Source organism: Myxine glutinosa, chromosome 13 (assembly GCF_964187855.1).
Source record: "Myxine glutinosa chromosome 13, kmMyxGlut1.1, whole genome shotgun sequence".
NCBI classification, from domain to species: Eukaryota; Metazoa; Chordata; class Myxini; order Myxiniformes; family Myxinidae; genus Myxine; species Myxine glutinosa.
Window position 1 is genome coordinate 19,662,632 of NC_136273.1, and position 19,551 is coordinate 19,682,182.

At 49.4% G+C, this 19,551-nt stretch overlaps 1 protein-coding gene across 3 annotated transcripts in view; it reads left to right on the forward strand.

Annotated features, from left to right (window-relative positions):
* Window positions 1-19,551, forward strand: part of LOC137438666 (F-box only protein 32-like) — a 145,506-nt gene that overhangs the window by 120,186 nt on the left and 5,769 nt on the right. The window contains exon 9 of one of the 3 annotated variants that reach the window (XM_078767135.1): window positions 8,724-8,758. The exons of the other annotated variants lie outside the window; for them this stretch is intronic. Coding sequence (XP_078623261.1) covers window positions 8,724-8,735 — 12 coding nt within the window. The 3' untranslated portion in view covers window positions 8,736-8,758. Of the gene's footprint in view, window positions 1-8,723; window positions 8,759-19,551 lie in introns of those variants that run through there. 3 annotated transcript variants of the gene reach the window in all.

Genomic DNA, 19,551 nt, shown 5'->3' on the forward strand with positions numbered 1-19,551 from the left:
TCTTGGCACTCGACAGAAACTGGCCCCGCGAAATCTCCAGGATTTTCGGTAAAATTACTTCAGGGTAAATTTACATAGGAAAACACCATGCTAAATTTTCGTTGCCGAAGGACTTTAATTTTTGCGAAATTCATCCTGACTTCGCCTCTAGGAGGATACAGGGGTATCTGTGGATGGCGGGAACCTTTATTTGGCGAAATTCGGACTGATATTGACCGAGTTATTCAAAATATTAACTTATATCAAATAAATCTTTTGTGATTTTGTATTTTGCGCACCTGTATCGTTGGAGGTATTGACTTATATAGGGTTGGTTTCTAAGGCTGTAGGCCGCACCTCATTTTGTCAAATAAAGTGGTATTCGGGTGGTTCCGGTATTTGGGAGGTATCACCCTCCCCCATCACCCTGCCATCACCCTGCCATCACCCTGCCATCACCCTGCCATCACCCTGCCATCACCCTCCCCCATCACCCTCTGCCATCACCCACTCCCACCACCCTCTCATTGGAGGTATTGACTTATATAGGGTTGGTTCTCTAAGGCTGTAGGCCGCACCTCATTTTGTCGAATAAAGTGGTATGCGGGTGGTTCCGGTATTTGGGACCGCAGGGACGGAAAGTGCAGCCGGCCCGCTCTGAAGGTTCGGATCGGGACACCGGGATTCATTCCGGTCGCCCGGTCGGCCCTGAGGTGGGGGTGCGGGGCCTGTCACGGAACGTCAAAACAAACGGCCTGCCGGGGCCGCCCAAAAGTCGGGCGTGAGGGGCGCGTCCACTAATGGAACGCCTCTCGCTTCCCAGATCGAGGGCCACGTGGTCAGGAGAACCTCGTCCCTTCTGGTTGCCCTGCCGTCCCACCGGGAGCGCTGGCAGGGTGTACTTCAAACTAAGCTTAAGTGTCAAGTGTTAAGTTCCTCCTTGCCCTCGCAAGGGAAAGGCTAGGGTCAAGCTCTTCCAAATTTCCAAACACTAGAAATCGGACGTCTCAAATTAATTAATTATTTGTTAAAACATCTCAGTCGCCCGCGACCTCTCTAGCGCGGGCGTCGAACCAGTTCATTTCCGGTGCGACCGGGCCGAGTATCGGCCCGGCCGTGGCCGAAGCCGTTGATTCCGCCGTAGCATGCTAACGCGTAGGCTCGCGCGCCCCTGGCCCGCCGGGGCTCCGCGGGTGTCCTACCGTGCCTGGCTTGCCGGTGCCCGGGGACGGATCTCGCTGTCTAAACATGGTAGCGCTAGGCCAGTGGGACCGCCGGGACCCACGTGCACTCACATGGTGTTCTGCGCGTGGGCGGCAGTATCAGACCGGGGCGCCCAAAGGCGCCACGCACCCAAACGCTCCCCGGCTAAAGTTCATCCTGAAAGCGCCCACATTGTGCGGACAAACCAAGTCAAGGGCCACGTGGTCAGGAGAACCTCGTGCCTATCGGCCGGCCTCAAAGACCGAAATTGTGACGGTGTCACCCCTGTCACTACGTCATCACGCCCCCACCATGAGTGTCATTCGAAGAAGATCGAGGAAGAAGAGCTCGGAGGTGGACTGGACACGAGGCGTAGCGGGCGCCATTTGGAAGAGCTGAGAGGACTCAGCTCACGTGATAGAGTGAGTCTGAGTGAGTATATCAAGACAAGAACAAGATCTAGAAGGAGGTATGTACGGTGCGATTCATATAATATATTGTTTAGTTATCGTCGATGAGGAATTTGGGGTCGGAATGGGTGATCGGCCTGGGTGACTGGGTCTCGACTAGATGCTAGGCCGCACCTCATTTTGTCCAATAAAGTGGTTTTAAAATATTTTTTGATGGTTCCTATGCTTATCATTAGATGCATAACGTTCGTAGTGAGGTATAGATATATGGATTGACATCGGATGGCATGGGATTTGGGATTTAGGAACTCCGGGGTCTTTTCATTGGGAATATATGCGATTTGTTTTGGGGGGCCCTTAGAGCTAACGGAGGCTCGGATTTTAATTCTGATTCCGGATTTCGCAGTCGCTAGTACGTCTTAACACTCGACAGAAACTGGCCCCGCGAAATCTCCAGGATTTTCGGTAAAATTACTTCAGGGTAAATTTACATAGGAAAACACCATGCTAAATTTTCGTTGCCGAAGGACTTTAATTTTTGCGAAATTCATCCTGACTTCGCCTCTAGGAGGATACAGGGGTATCTGTGGATAACGGGAACCTTTATTTGGCGAAATTCGGACTGATATTGACCGAGTTATTCAAAATATTAACTTATATCAAATAAATCTTTTGTGATTTTGTATTTTGCGCACCTGTATCGTTGGAGGTATTGACTTATATAGGGTTGGTTTTCTAAAGCTTATATCAGAATATTAACTTATATCAAATGGGTCTTTTGAGGGGAAAGTGTGATGACGTCACCACGTCACGCGGCACGAATGCGCGCCTGTGTCGTTGGAGATACTGACTTCTATAGGGAGGCCCCATCACCCTCCCCCATCACCCTCCCCCATCACCCTGCCATCGCCCTCTCCCATCACCCTGCCATCACCCTCCCCCATCACCCTCTGCCATCACCCACTCCCACCACCCTCTCGTTGGAGGTATTGACTTATATAGGGTTGGTTCTCTAAGGCTGTAGGCCGCACCTCATTTTGTCGAATAAAGTGGTATGCGGGTGGTTCCGGTATTTGGGACCGCAGGGACGGAAAGTGCAGCCGGCCCGCTCTGAAGGTTCGGATCGGGACACCGGGATTCATTCCGGTCGCCCGGTCGGCCCTGAGGTGGGGGTGCGGGGCCTGTCACGGAACGTCAAAACAAACGGCCTGCCGGGGCCGCCCAAAAGTCGGGCGTGAGGGGCGCATCCACTAATGGAACGCCTCTCGCTTCCCAGATCGAGGGCCACATGGTCAGGAGAACCTCGTCCCTTCTGGTTGCCCTGCCGTCCCACCGGGAGCGCTGGCAGGGTGTACTTCAAACTAAGCTTAAGTGTCAAGTGTTAAGGTCCTCCTTGCCCTCGCAAGGGAAAGGCTAGGGTCAAGCTCTTCCAAATTTCCAAACAGTAGAAATCGGACGTCTCAAATTAATTAATTATTTGTTAAAACATCTCAGTCGCCCGCGACCTCTCTAGCGCGGGCGTCGAACCAGTTCATTTCCGGTGCGACCGGGCCGAATATCGGCCCGGCCGTGGCCGAAGCCGTTGATTCCGCCGTAGCACGCTAACGCGTAGGCTCGCGCGCCCCTGGTCCGCCGGGGCTCCGCGGGTGTCCTACCGTGCCTGGCTTGCCGGTGCCCGGGGACGGATCTCGCTGTCTAAACATGGTAGCGCTAGGCCAGTGGGACCGCCGGGACCCACGTGCACTCACATGGTGTTCTGCGCGTGGGCGGCAATATCAGACCGGGGCGCCCAAAGGCGCCACGCACCCAAACGCTCCCCGGCTAAAGTTCATCCTGAAAGCGCCCACATTGTGCGGACAAACCAAGTCAAGGGCCACGTGGTCAGGAGAACCTCGTGCCTATCGGCCGGCCTCAAAGACCGAAATTGTGACGGTGTCACCCGTAACCCTTTCAACCCTTTCAACCCTTTCGCAAGTAATCGGTGAAATGGAGAACTTCTTGGAATGGCTCAAGTCCCAAGGCCTGAGAGCAGAAACAGCCCAAGCAGTGATGGACAAGCTCGGAATTGAGGACCAGAAGGTTATTCGAGCTTGTACTGACTCGGATCCATTACGGACCGAGCTGGGGGAGCAAGGCCGGAGAGGAGTCGGGTGACACCGTCACAATTTCGGTCTTTGAGGCCGGCCGATAGGCACAGTGTGACCGGAAGGGACGAGGTTCTCCTGACCACGTGGCCCTTGACTTGGTTTGTCCGCACAATGTGGGCGCTTTCAGGATGAACTTTAGCCGGGGAGCGTTTGGGCGCCTCGGTCTGATACTGCCGCCCACTCGCAGAACAACTCGTGAGTGCACGCGGGTCCCGGCGGTCTTCCTGGCCTAGCGCTACCATGTTTAGACAGCGAAAGTCCGTCCCCGGGCACCACGTCTGACTCTCTTATTCAGGGAGCATGGCGACGTGGGCACGGTAGGACACCCGCGGAGCCCAGGCGGACCGGGGACGCGCGAGCCTACGCGTTAGCGGGCTACGGCGGAATCAATGGCTTCAGCCACGTCCGGGCCGATATTCGGCCCGGCCGCACCGGGAATGAACTGGTTCGACGCCCGCGCTAGAGAGGTCGCGGGCGACTGAGATGTGTTAACAAATTAATTAATTAATTTGAGATGTCCGATTCCTAGTGTTTGGAAATTTGGAAGAGCTTGACCCTAGCCTTTCCCTTGCGAGGGCAAGGAGGAACTTAACACTTGACACTTAAGCTTAGTTTGAAGTACACCCTGCCAGCGCCCATGGCGGGACGGCAGGGCAACCAGAAGGGACGAGGTTCTCCTGACCACGTGGCCCTCGATCTGGGAAGCGAGAGGCGTTCCATTAGTGGACGCGCCCCTCACGCCCGACTTTTGGGCGGCCCCGGCAGGCCGTTTGTTTTGACGTTCCGTGACAGGCCCCGCACCCCCACCTCAGGGCCGACCGGGCGACCGGAATGAATCCCGGTGTCCCGATCCGAGCCTTCAGAGCGGGCCGGCTGCATTTTCCGTCCCTGCGGTCCCAAATACCGGAACCACCCGCATACCACTTTATTCGACAAAATGAGGTGCGGCCTACAGCCTTAGAAAACCAACCCTATATAAGTCAATACCTCCAACGAGAGGGTGGTGGGAGGGTGATGGCAGGGTGATGGGAGTGTGATGGCAGGGTGATGGGAGGGTGATGGCAGGGTGATGGGGGGGTGATGGGATGGGAGGGAGGAGTTTGTTTTGACGTTCCGTGACAGGCCCCGCACCCCCACCTCCGGGCCGACCGGGCGACCGGAATTAATCCCGGTGTCCCTATCCGAACCTTCAGAGCGGGCCGGCTGGGGAGTGCCAAGCACCCCGTACCTGCACTTTCCGTCCCTGCCGTCCCAAATACCGGAACCACCCGAATACCACTTTATTTGACAAAATGAGGTGCGGCCTACAGCCTTAGAAAACCAACCCTAAATAAGTCAATACCTCCAACGACACAGGTGCGCATTCGTGCCGCGTGACGTGGTGACGTCATCGCGCTTTCACCTTAAAATATTTATTTGATATTTTGATATAAACCTTAGAAAACCAACCCTACAGAAGTCAAATGGTCCAATAAAGGGTGATGGGAGGGTGATGGCAGGGTGATGGCAGGGTGATGGGAGGGTGATGGCAGGGTGATGGGGGAGGGTGATACCTCCCAAATACCGGAACCACCCGAATACCACTTTATTTGACAAAATGAGGTGCGGCCTACAGCCTTAGGAAACAAACCCTAAATAAGTCAATACCTCCAACGAGAGGGTGGTGGGAGTGGGTGATGGCAGAGGGTGATGGGGGAGGGTGATGGCAGGGTGATGGGAGGGTGATGGCAGGGTGATGGGGGAGGGTGATACCTCCCAAATACCGGAACCACCCGAATACCACTTTATTTGACAAAATGAGGTGCGGCCTACAGCCTTAGAAAACCAACCCTAAATAAGTCAATACCTCCAACGACACAGGTGCGCATTCGTGCCGCGTGACGTGGTGACGTCATCGCGCTTTCACCTTTAAAGATTTATTTGATATTTTGATATAAACCTTAGAAAACCAACCCTACAGAAGTCAAATGGTCCAATAAAGGGTGATGGGAGGGTGATGGCAGGGTGATGGGAGGGTGGTGGGAGGGTGATGGCAGGGTGGTGGGAGGGTGATGGCAGGGTGATGGGAGGGTGATGGCAGGGTGATGGGAGGGTGATGGCAGGGTGATGGGAGGGTGATGGCAGAGGGTGATGGGGGAGGGTGATGGCAGAGGGTGATGGGGGAGGGTGATGGGGGAGGGTGATGGCAGGGTGATGGGAGAGGGCGATGGCAGGGTGATGGGGGAGGGTGATGGGGGAGGGTGATGGGGCCTCCCTATAGACGGGTGACACCGTCACAATTTCGGTCTTTGAGGCCGGCCGATAGGCACGAGGTTCTCCTGACCACGTGGCCCTTGACTTGGTTTGTCCGCACAATGTGGGCGCTTTCAGGATGAACTTTAGCCGGGGAGCGTTTGGGTGCGTGGCGCCTTCGGGCGCCCCGGTCTGATACTGCCGCCCACGCGCAGAGCACCATGTGAGTGCACGTGGGTCCCGGCGGTCCCACTGGCCTAGCGCTACCATGTTTAGACAGCGAGATCCGGCAAGCCAGGCACGGTAGGACACCCGCGGAGCCCCGGCGGGTCAGGGGCGCGCGAGCCAACGCGTTAGCGTGCTACGGCGGAATCAACGGCTTCGGCCACGGCCGGGCCGATACTCGGCCCGGTCGCACCGGAAATGAACTGGATCGACGCCCGCGCTAGAGAGGTCGCGGGCGACTGAGATGTTTTAACAAATAATTAATTAATTTGAGACGTCCGATTTCTAGTGTTTGGAAATTTGGAAGAGCTTGACCCTAGCCTTTCCCATGCGAGGGCAAGGAGGAACTTAACACTTGACACTTAAGCTTAGTTTGAAGTACACCCTGCCAGCGCTCCCGTACAGGTGACACCGTCACAATTTCCGTCTTTGAGGCCGGCCGATAGGCACGAGGTTCTCCTGACCACGTGGCCCTTGACTTGGTTTGTCCGCACAATGTGGGCGCTTTCAGGATGAACTTTAGCCGGGGAGCGTTTGGGTGCGTGGCGCCTTTGGGCGCCCCGGTCTGATACTGCCGCCCACGCGCAGAACACCATGTGAGTGCACGTGGGTCCCGGCGGTCCCACTGGCCTAGCGCTACCATGTTTAGACAGCGAGATCCGTCCCCGGGCACCGGCAAGCCAGGCACGGTAGGACACCCGCGGAGCCCCGGCGGACCAGGGGCGCGCGAGCCTACGCGTTAGCGTGCTACGGCGGAATCAACGGCTTCGGCCACGGCCGGGCCGATATTCGGCCCGGTCGCACCGGAAATGAACTGGTTCGACGCCCGCGCTAGAGAGGTCGCGAGTGACTGAGATGTTTTAACAAATAATTAATTAATTTGAGACGTCCGAGTTCTAGTGTTTGGAAATTTGGAAGAGCTTGACCCTAGCCTTTCCCTTGCGAGGGCAAGGAGGAACTTAACACTTGACACTTAAGCTTAGTTTGAAGTACACCCTGCCAGCGCTCCCGGTGGGACGGCAGGGCAACCAGAAGGGACGAGGTTCTCCTGACCACGTCGCCCTCGATCTGGGAAGCGAGAGGCGTTCCATTAGTGGACGCGCCCCTCACGCCCGACTTTTGGGTGGCCCCGGCAGGCCGTTTGTTTTGACGTTCCGTGACAGGCCCCGCACCCCCACCTCAGGGCCGACCGGGCGACCGGAATGAATCCCGGTGTCCCGATCCGAACCTTCAGAGCGGGCCGGCTGCACTTTCCGTCCCTGCGGTCCCAAATACCGGAACCACCCGCATACCACTTTATTCGACAAAATGAGGTGCGGCCTACAGCCTTAGAGAACCAACCCTATATAAGTCAATACCTCCAACGAGAGGGTGGTGGGAGGGTGATGGCAGAGGGTGATGGGGGAGGGTGATGGCAGGGTGATGGCAGGGTGATGGGAGGGTGATGGCAGGGTGATGGGGGAGGGTGATACCTCCCAAATACCGGAACCACCCGAATACCACTTTATTTGACAAAATGAGGTGCGGCCTACAGCCTTAGAAAACCAACCCTAAATAAGTCAATACCTCCAACGACAGGGTAGGGTGATGGGAGGGTGATGGGAGGGTGATAGCAGGGTGATGGGAGGGTGATGGCAGGGTGATGGGAGGATGATGGGAGGGTGATGGGAGGGAGATGGGAGCCAGTCCCAGCGGCTGGATATGGACTCGCCAATTACGCTCGAGGAGTTAACGCAAGCCCTGGCTGGAATGGACTCGGGAAGAGCCCCTGGAATCGATGGTCTGCCGGCTGAATTTTATGTGGAATTTTGGGAACTATTAGGTCCAGAACTGATGCATGTTCTTGAATCATCACTGACTCATGGAGAATTGCCTTTAAGTTTGAGAAGAGCGGTGATGTCCCTTCTTCCAAAGGCTGGTGATTTGCGACAAATGAAGAATTGGAGACCTGTTTCTCTACTATGCACTGATTATAAAATCCTTTCAAAAGTTCTGGCGAATCGAGCTAAAAGGGTAATTTGCGATTTGGTTCACCCTGATCAGAGTTATTGTATTCCAGGTAGATCTATGTATGATAACATATTTTTCATTAGAGATCTCATAGATGGCAACTGTGTGCAGAATGACTTTGGTATAATTTTTCTTGATTTAGAAAAGGCTTTTGATAGCATCGATCATGTCTTTTTGAATCATGTGCTTGAAGCCTGTGGATTTGGAGATAATTTCAGAACTTATATTGCTTTATTGTACAACAATATATTCAGTTTAGTTAAGGTGAACAATGAGCTTTGTTCTCCCATACAGGTTCAAAGGGGGGTAAGGCAAGGTTGCCCTGTCTCCGGCTTACTGTTCACCCTTGTAATGGAATCACTTCTCGTGTTACTAAGGAATAACGTTTCTGGAATGAGTATATCTCCTGATCATCCTTCAGTTGTCGTATCGGCGTATGCTGATGATGTTGCAATCATTGTTAAAAACAATAACGACATTGCAGCTCTGGCTAAGTGCCTACATTTGTTTGGTTTAGCTTCCTCGTTGAAGTGCAACTGGGAAAAGAGCAAAGCGCTATGGGTTCCCTCTGTCAGGGACAGTGCATCTAGAATGGCGCAAGACCCGCCAATACACCTTCCTGCAAGTTTAAAGTGGGTGGATGGAGGTGTTCGCTATCTTGGAGTGTTCCTTGGATCCCCACAGTATGGCCAGAAAAACTGGGAAGGTGTCGCTGAACGCGTAAAAAAGAGATTGAGTAGATGGAGGAGAGCCCTGCCTCACCTTTCGTATAAGGGCCGAGTTTTGGTAGTCAAGAACCTCATTGCCTCCTTCTTGTGGCACAGATTCATCTGCCTGCAACCACCAGAAGGCTTGGTGAAGGAAGTGCAAAGGCAACTGTTGGAGTTCTTTTGGGGAGGGCATCACTGGTTACGGCCAAACGTTGTATGCCGTCCATTGGCCGAGGGTGGCCAGAGTATGCTCGACATCAGGAGCCGCATAATGGCCTTTCGGCTATGCACTGTGCAAAGACTTTTGGTGAAAGAACAATTACCAAACCATGTTTTGGCCACCCACATTTTGCGGCAAGCTGGTGGGCTGGGATATGGCCGCGAATGTTTCTTGGTCCTGCTTCAACAAGTTGACACATCTCCTCTTCCTGTTTTTAATCAGAGTGTGTTGAATGCTTGGCAGAACCTCACAGTGTGCCGTCAAGAAGACAACTACGACATCCATATGTTTGCACAAGAGCCTTTGTTCTGCAATCGGCTTTTCCCAAACATACCCAAAAGTAGGGACCTCTGCCAGCATTTCATAATTGCCGGCATCACAAAAGTATGGCACCTCCGGCAAGTTTCAGGTTGCGGGTGGAAATCAGCTCGAGAAGTAGCCGAGCTAGCAGGAATTCGGTCCGAAAGAGTGACTGCAAAAGTGTTGAGAGAGGTGATACGAATAGGGGTACGGCTGAGAGTATGCTGGTCCCACGAGCTCGAACCATTGCACGATGAGTGGGTTTTTCCTGGGTTACTGGTGCACTTCAAGTTGGAAGACTTACCCCCGGTTAGCATGGGGATAAGCCCCTTTCAAGAGACTAGCAGTAAAGAGCTATACAAGTCATGTGTCAAGTTACTGCTGGGGGATACGCCGCTAAATGGAATAATCCGGTGGAAGAGACTGTTGCCTGTGGGACCCCCCTCTGAACCTGTATGGAACTCCATGTATAGCAAGCTCATAAGTAAAAGATCTGGCGATCTCCAATGGAGACTGATCCACTGGATAGTCCCCTCCAATAAGTTAATCAACCATTTCTCTCCTACATCCACACGTTGCCCATTCTGCATATGTATGGAGGACGTGTTCCACTCCTTCATTAATTGTGTGAGATTGGTTCCTTTGTTTCGGTGGTTTAATCTTGTGGCACACAGAATGAAGGTTGTTTTCTCGTTGCGTTCTTTTATTTTCGGCTTTAATGCCAAGTCAAGCAAGGAAAATATGTTAATGAGGTTTCTTGTCGCAACAGCCAAGCTGGCAATATATCTCTCAAGAAGGGAGAAAAATTGAACGGTAAACCTGCCGGGGAATGCAATGTAATGTTGTTTTTCAATGCCCTCGTGTCAGCAAGACTTAAACTAGAGTTTTGTTTCTATAAGGATGCAAACAATCTTGATGAATTCACCAATACTTGGTGTCATGAAGGGTTGTGTGAGGTTCGTGAGAACCAACTGGTAATATTTTTGTAGGTTGTATAAAGTTAATGGTTTATTTTGGCAAATTGTGTGCCGTGATACTTCTGTAACCTTTTCGTTTCATTGCTTTTTCATGTATTTATGATTGGTGTAAAGATATAAATACATTTTTTTGTATTATTTTGATAATAAAAGGACTTCAAAAGTCAAAAGTCTCTCTCTCTCTCTCTCTCTCTCTCCCTCTCTCTCTCTCCCTCTCCCTCTCCCTCTCCCTCTCCCTCTCCCTCTCTCTCTCTCTCTCTCCCCCTCCCTCTCTCCCCCACTCTCTCTCCCCTTCTCTCTCTCCCCCCCCCTCTCTTTCCCTTTCTCAATTTTTCACTTAATTTAATCAAACGCTTAATTTGCTCTTGATGTGTTCATAGCTCTTGCGTGAGCATTTCCTTTAAAATTGTTTGTGGTTTCTGTTTGTGTCCTCACCTTTGGTTGGTAAAATTTTTATACTTGCTGATTTCTTTTGAATATCCTTTGTTCTTTTTTGGTGTGTTTATGATCCTTATACAATGTTTCTTTAAACTCGTTGCTTGGTTTAACACTGCTTTGTGGAATGGTTTTATACTTTTATAATAAAAGGATACAAAAAGTCAAAAAGTCTCTCTCTCTCTCTCTCTCTCTCTCTCTCTCTCTCTCTCTCTCTCTCTCTCTCTCTCTCGCTCGTGCGCTCCTGCTGGTCGTTGGTGAGTCATGCGTGGGTGTGGCAGCATGGTGGCTGTGCATGTTGAGCTGTGAGTTCTCTGTCGTGTTGGTTGGTTTTCCTACCCCCCATTTCGCTCCCTTGTGTCCTTGTTTATACTTGTAAAGTTTCCCCTGTGTGTCCTTTCATTGTTGAGACAAGAGAGAGGGAGAGAGCGCACACGGTAGGTGGTGTTCGGTTGCCTCTTTTCGAACCTCCGGGTTGAGGCCTGGCCTCCATTTTGCCGTGTTTTTCCTAGTCCAGGCAGCGGTGTTTCGCTGCTCTAAACGGTTCTTGGACCTAGTCCATTAGTTTTTGGTTTTACCTCCACTTGCCGGTGTTGCTTGTGGTTGGTATCTTTTTTTTTGATTTCTCACCCTTTATTTATTTAATTTACGTTCGCTATGGCAAACGATTGTTTGAGGAATAGCATGTACGAGTCGCTCACTCGCAAGCATGGGCTGGTGTGCGACCCTCCGAGTGAGGTAAAGATGGAGCAAGTGCTTCTAGCAATTGGAAAAAGCGTCGGCTCACATAATATCCGTGCAGCCTCTCGAATGAACAAGAAAGTTGTTGTGTTTGTATCGGAGGTGCACATGGTGAACTCCGTTGTGGAGCAAGGCCTTCTCATAGAACCCGACATGTTTCTAGTGGTTTCCCCACTAGATACACCTGCGGTGAGGGTCAATGTGTCTAATGCCCCTCCCTTTGTTAAAGGTGAGGACTTGTGTGCTCAATTGAGCAAGTTCGGTACGATCGTATCAAAAGTGACAATGGTGCCGATACACTCGGCAAGGGGTGAATTTCGACACGTGATGACTTTTAAAAGGGTCGTTTACATGATATTGCCCGAAAATGTGCAAAAGCTCAATGTAGTTTTGCATGCAAAGATTAATGGCCATACTTATAGAATGTATGCCTCCACGGACGTCATGACGTGTTATGGGTGTGGAGCTTACGGACACGTAAAGAGTTCCTGTCCCGGTTTGGTGAGACCATTAGAAAATCGAGACCAGGTGATTGTAGATTCTCCTCCCTCCCCACCTAATGGGGCGGATGATATGGTAGACTCCTCCCCACGACCTAATGGTGATCGGGAAACAGTTGACTCCTCCCCCTCACCTACTGAGATACGTGGAATGGTAGACCCCTCCCCACAACCAATGGGTGAACAGGAAACAGTAGACCACTCCTCCCTACCTGCTGGTGTGACAAACGTGGTTGATCCCTCTCCTACTGTACAGGACTGTACGGATGACAATATGGAAGGGTTCGTAACAGTGGTTCGTAAAAAAGGACATAAACGTTCATGTCCCGTCGTGAAGGATGCAAGCACAGTGCAAAGTAAGGTACTTGTTGTGTCAAACGTGTCGCCGAGCTTGCAAGATGGAGCTTGTGTAGAGAATACCTGTGTGGGATTGCAAACTGAACCGGCACCGGGTTTAAATCTAAGCAATTCGTTTGCACCACTTGCCGAACTGTTTGAGGGTTCTGAGTGTGATATAGACATCGAGAATCCTCGCGCATCTCAGGAGGACACAAGTGGGGATATTGATAACCCTGATGTCTTATATGACATTAATGTAATGGTCACAGAGGTGGGCGCAGGGATGGCCAGGTGTAATGATAAAACAGATAAGTTGGACAGCCCCTCAGAGGAAACCTGTAAGCCTACACGTTTCGAACAAAATAAAAGGGATGATAAGAAGGAAGCTGCATATGACGATGAGCAGCTAAACATGAATGAAAACGATATCCATGTTTCTGATCCTGGGGAGATTTGTGCCTCAGAAATAAGTTTGCATCAGGAAGAGAATGACAAAGATGATGCGTTTGATTTTGATGAACCCTACTCTACCTCGTCAGGTAGTGGGTTTTGTGCCCAAGAGGATGGGGATGGGGACACTGTAGTTACAGAAGATGAAGTTAAAAAATTCCTCGATGAATCCTTCAGGAAAAGGAATGTCAGAATTCAGGATTATTTCCCAAACCTACATGCTTTTCTAAAAACTACTAGAAACATGATTCGTGAACCCCAGCAAGTTGGGATATCAGAACCTCAATTTCAGCGGTTGAGAAAGTGTGCCACTAAGGCAGGAAAAGAACTCCAAGAGGAGGAAAATTAATAAAGAATAAATGAAGGTAACGCCTCTCAACATAAACGGAGGCCGCAGCTGTATGCGGCGTCTGGAAGTGTTACAACTATTTGAGAAAGAAAAGATTGATATTTTCATGTTACAAGAGACACACATTAACGAATCTTGTGAAGACGAGTGGTGCAGAATGTTTAAAGGGTGCCATGTTTTCTCCAGTGCGGTTGAAGAAGCTAAAGCGGGGGTGGCAATAATCTTGCATCCTCGCCTTCAACCATCCGAGATTCACTATAGAGAGATTTGTAAGGGTTTCTTGATGGTGGTGGATTTTATTAGCAGCAATCAAAAGGTTAGCATTATTAATGTGTATTGCCCCAGTGACAGCGCTGAAAGAGCTCTATTTCTTCCAAAATTAGCGGATTGTTTAAGCACTGTTGATTTGACTTGTTTAATTTGTATGGGGGGAGACTAAAATTGCACACTCAACCCTCGACTGGACAGGAACACTCCTGAGCCACATCCACCCAGTGCAAAGTCCTTGGCACAACTTGTGAAAAAATACAAACTTAGAGATGTATGGCGATTACAAAATCCAAACACCCGTCAATATACATGGGTGTGCTGTGCAAAAAACCAGTTAACCATGGGTCGACTGGACAGATTGTACGTGAACCAAGGAATGGTGAATCTGGTTAAGAGAACATGTATAACTCCATCTGGCTTTTCTGATCACCATATGATTGCAATGGATTGTATGTTACCTGGTCATTGCTGTAAGAGTGCACACTGGAATTTCAATGTGAAATTGTTACAAGATGAACATTTTAAAAATGCCTTCAGACTGGTATGGGAAGGATTAGAAAAGAAAAAGTGTTCCTATGTCAATATGCGACAGTGGTGGGACTGTACCAAGTCACAAATTCGGATTTTCTGCCAACAATATTGCTCGTATGCCACTAGTAATACGTCTGGGTTGATAAGTGCTCTAAAAGCAGATGTACTTAAATATGAACAAGAAGCTGGAACATCTTGGGGGAAGTGACCAATATCAGCAGCTGATAGAAAAAAAGACCCTGCTGGCCGAACTGGTCAAAGAGCGTGCGGCGGGAGCAATGATTCACCTGCGGATGAGCATAATACACCTCGAGACTCCAAACAAAGATTTCTTCAAAATGCAGAAGGCTGCCAACACTTCTCAGCAGATTCAGAGTCTACGCTCTCCCGACGGTGTTCTGACTCGCCAAAGTGACATTAAACATTCACTGCAAGAGTTTTACTCAAACTTGTTTACTCCAAGAACGGTGGATAAAACGATGGCAAATGAGATGATTGAACTTCTCCCATCTCTGTCTGAAGAGCAGCAACTCCAACTGGAATGTGACATTTCTCTGGAGGAGCTCACAACAGCAGTGAAACAACTCGAAGATGGCAAGGCCCCTGGAATTGATGGACTTCCTGCTGAATTTCACAAAGTTTTTTGGAATGTTCTGGGTCCTGCTTTAATTGAGATTTTTCACGAGAGCCTAAATCAGGGGGAATTGCCCTTGAGCTGCAGAAGAGCTGTCTTATGTCTTCTTCCCAAGAAAGGGGATTTGCAGCAAATTACAAACTGGCGGCCTGTGTCATTGTTAAATACGGACTATAAGATTGTGTCAAAAATGCTTGCAATGCATCTTAAAAAGGTCATCTCGTTCTTAGTTGGGAATGACCAAACGTATTGCATACCTGAACGATCCATGCATGACAGTATTTTCTTGGTTCGAGACTTGATTACTATCGGTCAAACTGCATCGCATGCTTTTGGGTTATTACTCCTTGATCAGGAGAAAGCTTTTGACAGTGTGGATCACTCATTTTTGTTTGCAGTTCTTACTAAAGCAGGATTTGGAGAAAAATTCATTTCTTGCATAAAACTTTTATACAACTATGTATCATGCCTGCTAAAAGTAAATAATAGTCTGTGTCGTCCTTTCCCCTTTCAGCGTGGCATCCGTCAGGGCTGTCCACTGTCAGGCATGTTGTACACACTGTCCATCGAACCCTTACTGGCTCTCCTTCGTACCACTTTATCTGGTTTGTCCTTGTCAAACAATTCCAAAATTGTTACGTCAGCATATGCAGACGACGTGTGTGTTGTGGTTAAAAACCAGGAAGATGTTTTTGAGCTATCCCGGTGTTTTGCCAAATTTGAACTTGCTTCATCAGCAAGAGTAAATTGGAACAAAAGTAATAATAATAACAATAATAATAATATATAATAATTCATTTATTTTGTATAGCGCTTTTCATGAAGCCCAAAGGCGCTTTGACAGAGTGCAAAACATAATGCATAACAAAACATGAAAACAACAATTGCAAAAAGACAAGAATCAATAGGGAAATATTTAAAGCAAAAGGAGGGAGAAGGAGAAGTGATAGTCAGGGGTTAAATGCTGTGGGTTGAATGTTGAATGCAGTGCTGAACAGGTGGGTCTTGAGTGATGTTTTGAATGTGGTGAGTGAGGAGGAGTCTCTGATGGTGTGAGGTAGTGAGTTCCAGAGGGTGGGAGCAGCGATGGAGAAGGCCCTGTCCCCCCAGGATCTGAATTTGGTCCGGATGGGGGGGGGGGGGGGGGGGTCAGGAGGTTGGTACCAGCAGAGCGGAGGTTGCGGGTGGGAGTGTGGCTGGAGAGGAGGTCAGCCAGGTAGGATGGGGCCAGGTTATGGAGGGCTTTGTAGGTCAAGAGGAGGATTTTGTACTGGATTCTCTGGGAGATGGGGAGCCAGTGAAGCTTGTAAAGGACGGGGGTGATGTGGTCACGGGTCCGGGAATGGGTGAGTAGACGGGCAGCGGAGTTCTGAATATATTGGAGTTTATTGGTGATTGTTGAGGGTGAACCATAGAGGAGGCTATTGCAGTAGTCCAGACGGGAGGTGATGAAGGCGTGGATGAGGGTTTCTGCAGCCGTGGAGGAGAGGGATGAGCGGAGACGGGCGATGTTTTTCAGGTGAAAGAAGGCTGTCTTTGTGATCTGTTTAGTGTATTTGTCGAAGGAGAGGGTTTGGTCAAAGATGACGCCAAGATTCCGGATGAGAGGGGAGGTGGATACTGGGATACCGTCGATGTTGAGGGCAAAATTATGGGTGGATTTTGTGAGCGTTTTTGGGCCAATGATGATTATTTCAGATTTATCACAGTTAAGTTTGAGGAAGTTGATTTGAAGCCAGGATTTTATTTCAGAGATGCAGGTTGTCAGGATAGAGTGGGTGTCGGTGGAGACGGACTTGGTGGAGATGAAAAGCTGGATGTCATCGGCGAAGCAGTGGAATTGGAGACCATGACGGCGGATTAAGTGACCGAGGGGGGACAGGTAAAGGATGAAGAGGAGGGGGCCAAGAACTGAACCTTGGGGGACACCTTGGGGGAGGGGAGCAGTGGGGGATTTGCAGTTATTGATGGAGATGAACTGGCGTCTGTCAGAGAGGTATGATTTAATCCAAGAGAGGGCAGTGCCGGTAACGTTAAAGGTGGATTCAAGTCGGGTGAGGAGGATGGTGTGATCGATGGTGTCAAAGGCAGCGCTGAGGTCGAGGAGGACGAGAATGTTGAGGTTGCCAGCGTCAGAGGAGAGGAGAAGGTCGTTGGTGATTTTGAGGAGAGCAGTTTCAGTTCTGTGGTTGGAGCGGAATCCGGATTGGAATGTTTCATACAGGTTATTGACAGAGAGGTGATGTTTGAGTTGAGTGGCTATGAGAAGAGTGGCTGTTAGTGAACAAGAGAGGCCACAGGGCCACATCCAGCATGTTGAAATTATATTGTGTAAATGCAATCGTCTGTACTTTCACCATATCTAGCACTCCATCAAGTTCGCATCCTTGAGGTGCCAAAATAGGTGGAACACGTAACACAACTCGGAAGAACATCCCACAAGGCTTCGTCAGATGTCTCAATGGGAGTATGAGATGTCCTGTGAGAGCTCGTCTTCCCGAACGCTAGGTGCAAGAATACACATCACTAACTGAAATACAACTTTTGCTCTGTTGATCAACTTGAATACAGCCAATTAAAATTAACTTGCATTGTTAATGTTGAAATATTTTGCAGGTTGTTTTGAAAATAGCAAATCGGCTGGCAGACATTTGATTCAGTCAATGGTAAGGCACGATGAAAGATCCCGAGGGCGTAGTGTAGCTCTTTCTCTGTACCCAGATACCCGATCGGGGTCACAGGCTTCACATATGGTTCCCCCAACTCTTCCAGGAGGAATGTTATGGAAAACGGATGGGTTTAAATACTTAGGCATCCATTTGGGAACTGCAAGCTATATGAAGAAAAACTGGGATGGTTTCTTAGATAACATTAAGCAGAAACTATCAAAGTGGAAAGGGATGCTCCATATCTTGTCACTTAAGGCACGGGTGTCGGGTAACGATAATAAACAACCTGGTGCTTCCAATCATATGGCATAAGATCATAGCACTCCAGCCTCCTCAAGCTCTGATCACCAACATTCAGAGGGGTCTAGTTGACTTCTTCTAGGGAGGCCACCACTGGCTTAAGCCAGATGTGTTGTGTAGACCACGTAATTCAGGTGGTCAAAACCTGGTGCACATCCCTAGTCGAATAATGGCATTTCGGCTAATGACAATAAAACGTCTGCTGTACAGCGAGGTTGTGCCCTGGTGTCCTCTCACAAATACGTTGCTCAGGCAAGTAGGTGGAATGGACTATGACCGGGAACTTTTCCTTATGGACTTGACGCAGGTCGACAGAGCTCGGCTCCCTGCATTTCATCGGTCTCTCCTGAACGCCTGGCAAGCTCTAGGAGTGCAGCGGTTGGAGATCTCGTATGATCCCAGGAGGTTTGTGCATGAGCCATTGTTCCAAAACTCACTATTCGCTGAAGTATCTACCAGCCGAGCTTTTATGGAACATTTTACGAACAATGGGATTAATAAAGTGCGAGATCTTATGGAGCTTTCCTTAAAGCGATGGTTGTCTGCCAGCACTGTTTTTGGAAAAATTGGCTTGCGTTCAATTAGAATAGTGAGCAGGGTCATAAAGATTGTATCCCAGACTTTTTTAGATTTAAACATTGGGTGGAATGGGGTAAATGAAGAAGTAGACTTTCGTTTAACATTCCCTGAACTCTCAGTCACTGCCCAGGAACAACATGGTGTGTTTTCCTCTCACAGCGAAGAATCCAGTGTGTTCCACATCATGGGAAAAAGGGCAATGTATAGAATTTGTCTAGAGGTGTGCTTACCGGGCTGTGCAGCACCCTTAAGGAACAAGTGGAAAGAGTCTTTACCTGCAGGAGCATTTCTCACTCCAAATTGGGATGAAATGTACAGGAGTCCTACTGTCGGACGTACAGGAGACCTAAATTGGAGACTGGTCCATCACGCCCTGGCCACACAGGTGTTAGTTCAGAAGTTTAACCCTGCTGTGTCTAATTTATGTCCCTTTTGTGGTAATGTTGAACATTTGTATCATGCGTTTATTGAGTGCAAGAGATTGTCATCTCTGTTTCTGTATCTGAGCCGAATCTTTTGTAAATTCAAAATTGTTTTTTCTGTTACAATCTTTGTTTATGGACTTGCATGTAATACTAGGAAAAACTCTGTGATTTTTCTTTTGAATTTTTTGCTTGGAATTGCCAAGCTTGCAATTTATAAAACCAGAAAAGCCAGATTAGGTAGTGGAAAAAATGAAAATGCACTTTTTTGTTTCATCGGGATGGTGTCAGCATGTATAAAGCTCGAACATGCTTATCATGTAAACATGGGGAACCTTCTTGTGTTTGAAGAGTTATGGGGCATGGGGGGTGTTTTGTGCAAATGCATTGGAAATGAGGTTGTGATTTGTATGTAAAGTGGAGTTGGAATACTTTGGTTTTATACCTTTATAATAAAAGGACACAAAAGTCTCTCTCTCTCTCTCTCTCTCTCTCTCTCTCTCTCTCTCTCTCGCCTTCTCGCCCCCTGCAGGCCGTTCGTGTTGGGCGTGGCATCATGGCGGCTGTGAGCAACTGCTCTGTGTTGTAGTGAGTCCGTTGTGAGATTTCCTCCTCTCCTGTCCCCCCCCCCCCCCTCCCTCTCCTTTCCATCCTGTGTACTTTGGCATTTTGTTTTCATCCGTTCTACACCTTTGTCTTCGAGAGAGAGAGAGGATTGAGAGTGGGCCCATTTTGGGTGCGGCCTACCAGCTTTGACGGCGCTTTGTAAGCCATTTTTGTGCTTGTAATGCACGTTTATTACTTACTTTAGTTCGATTATTTAGGTTTGATACCTTCTTGTCCGGTTCAGACAAGTGGGGGGTGTTAAATTCGCTGGTATGGCGAATGCACGCGCTTGGTTAGAGGCGTTCGATAGCCT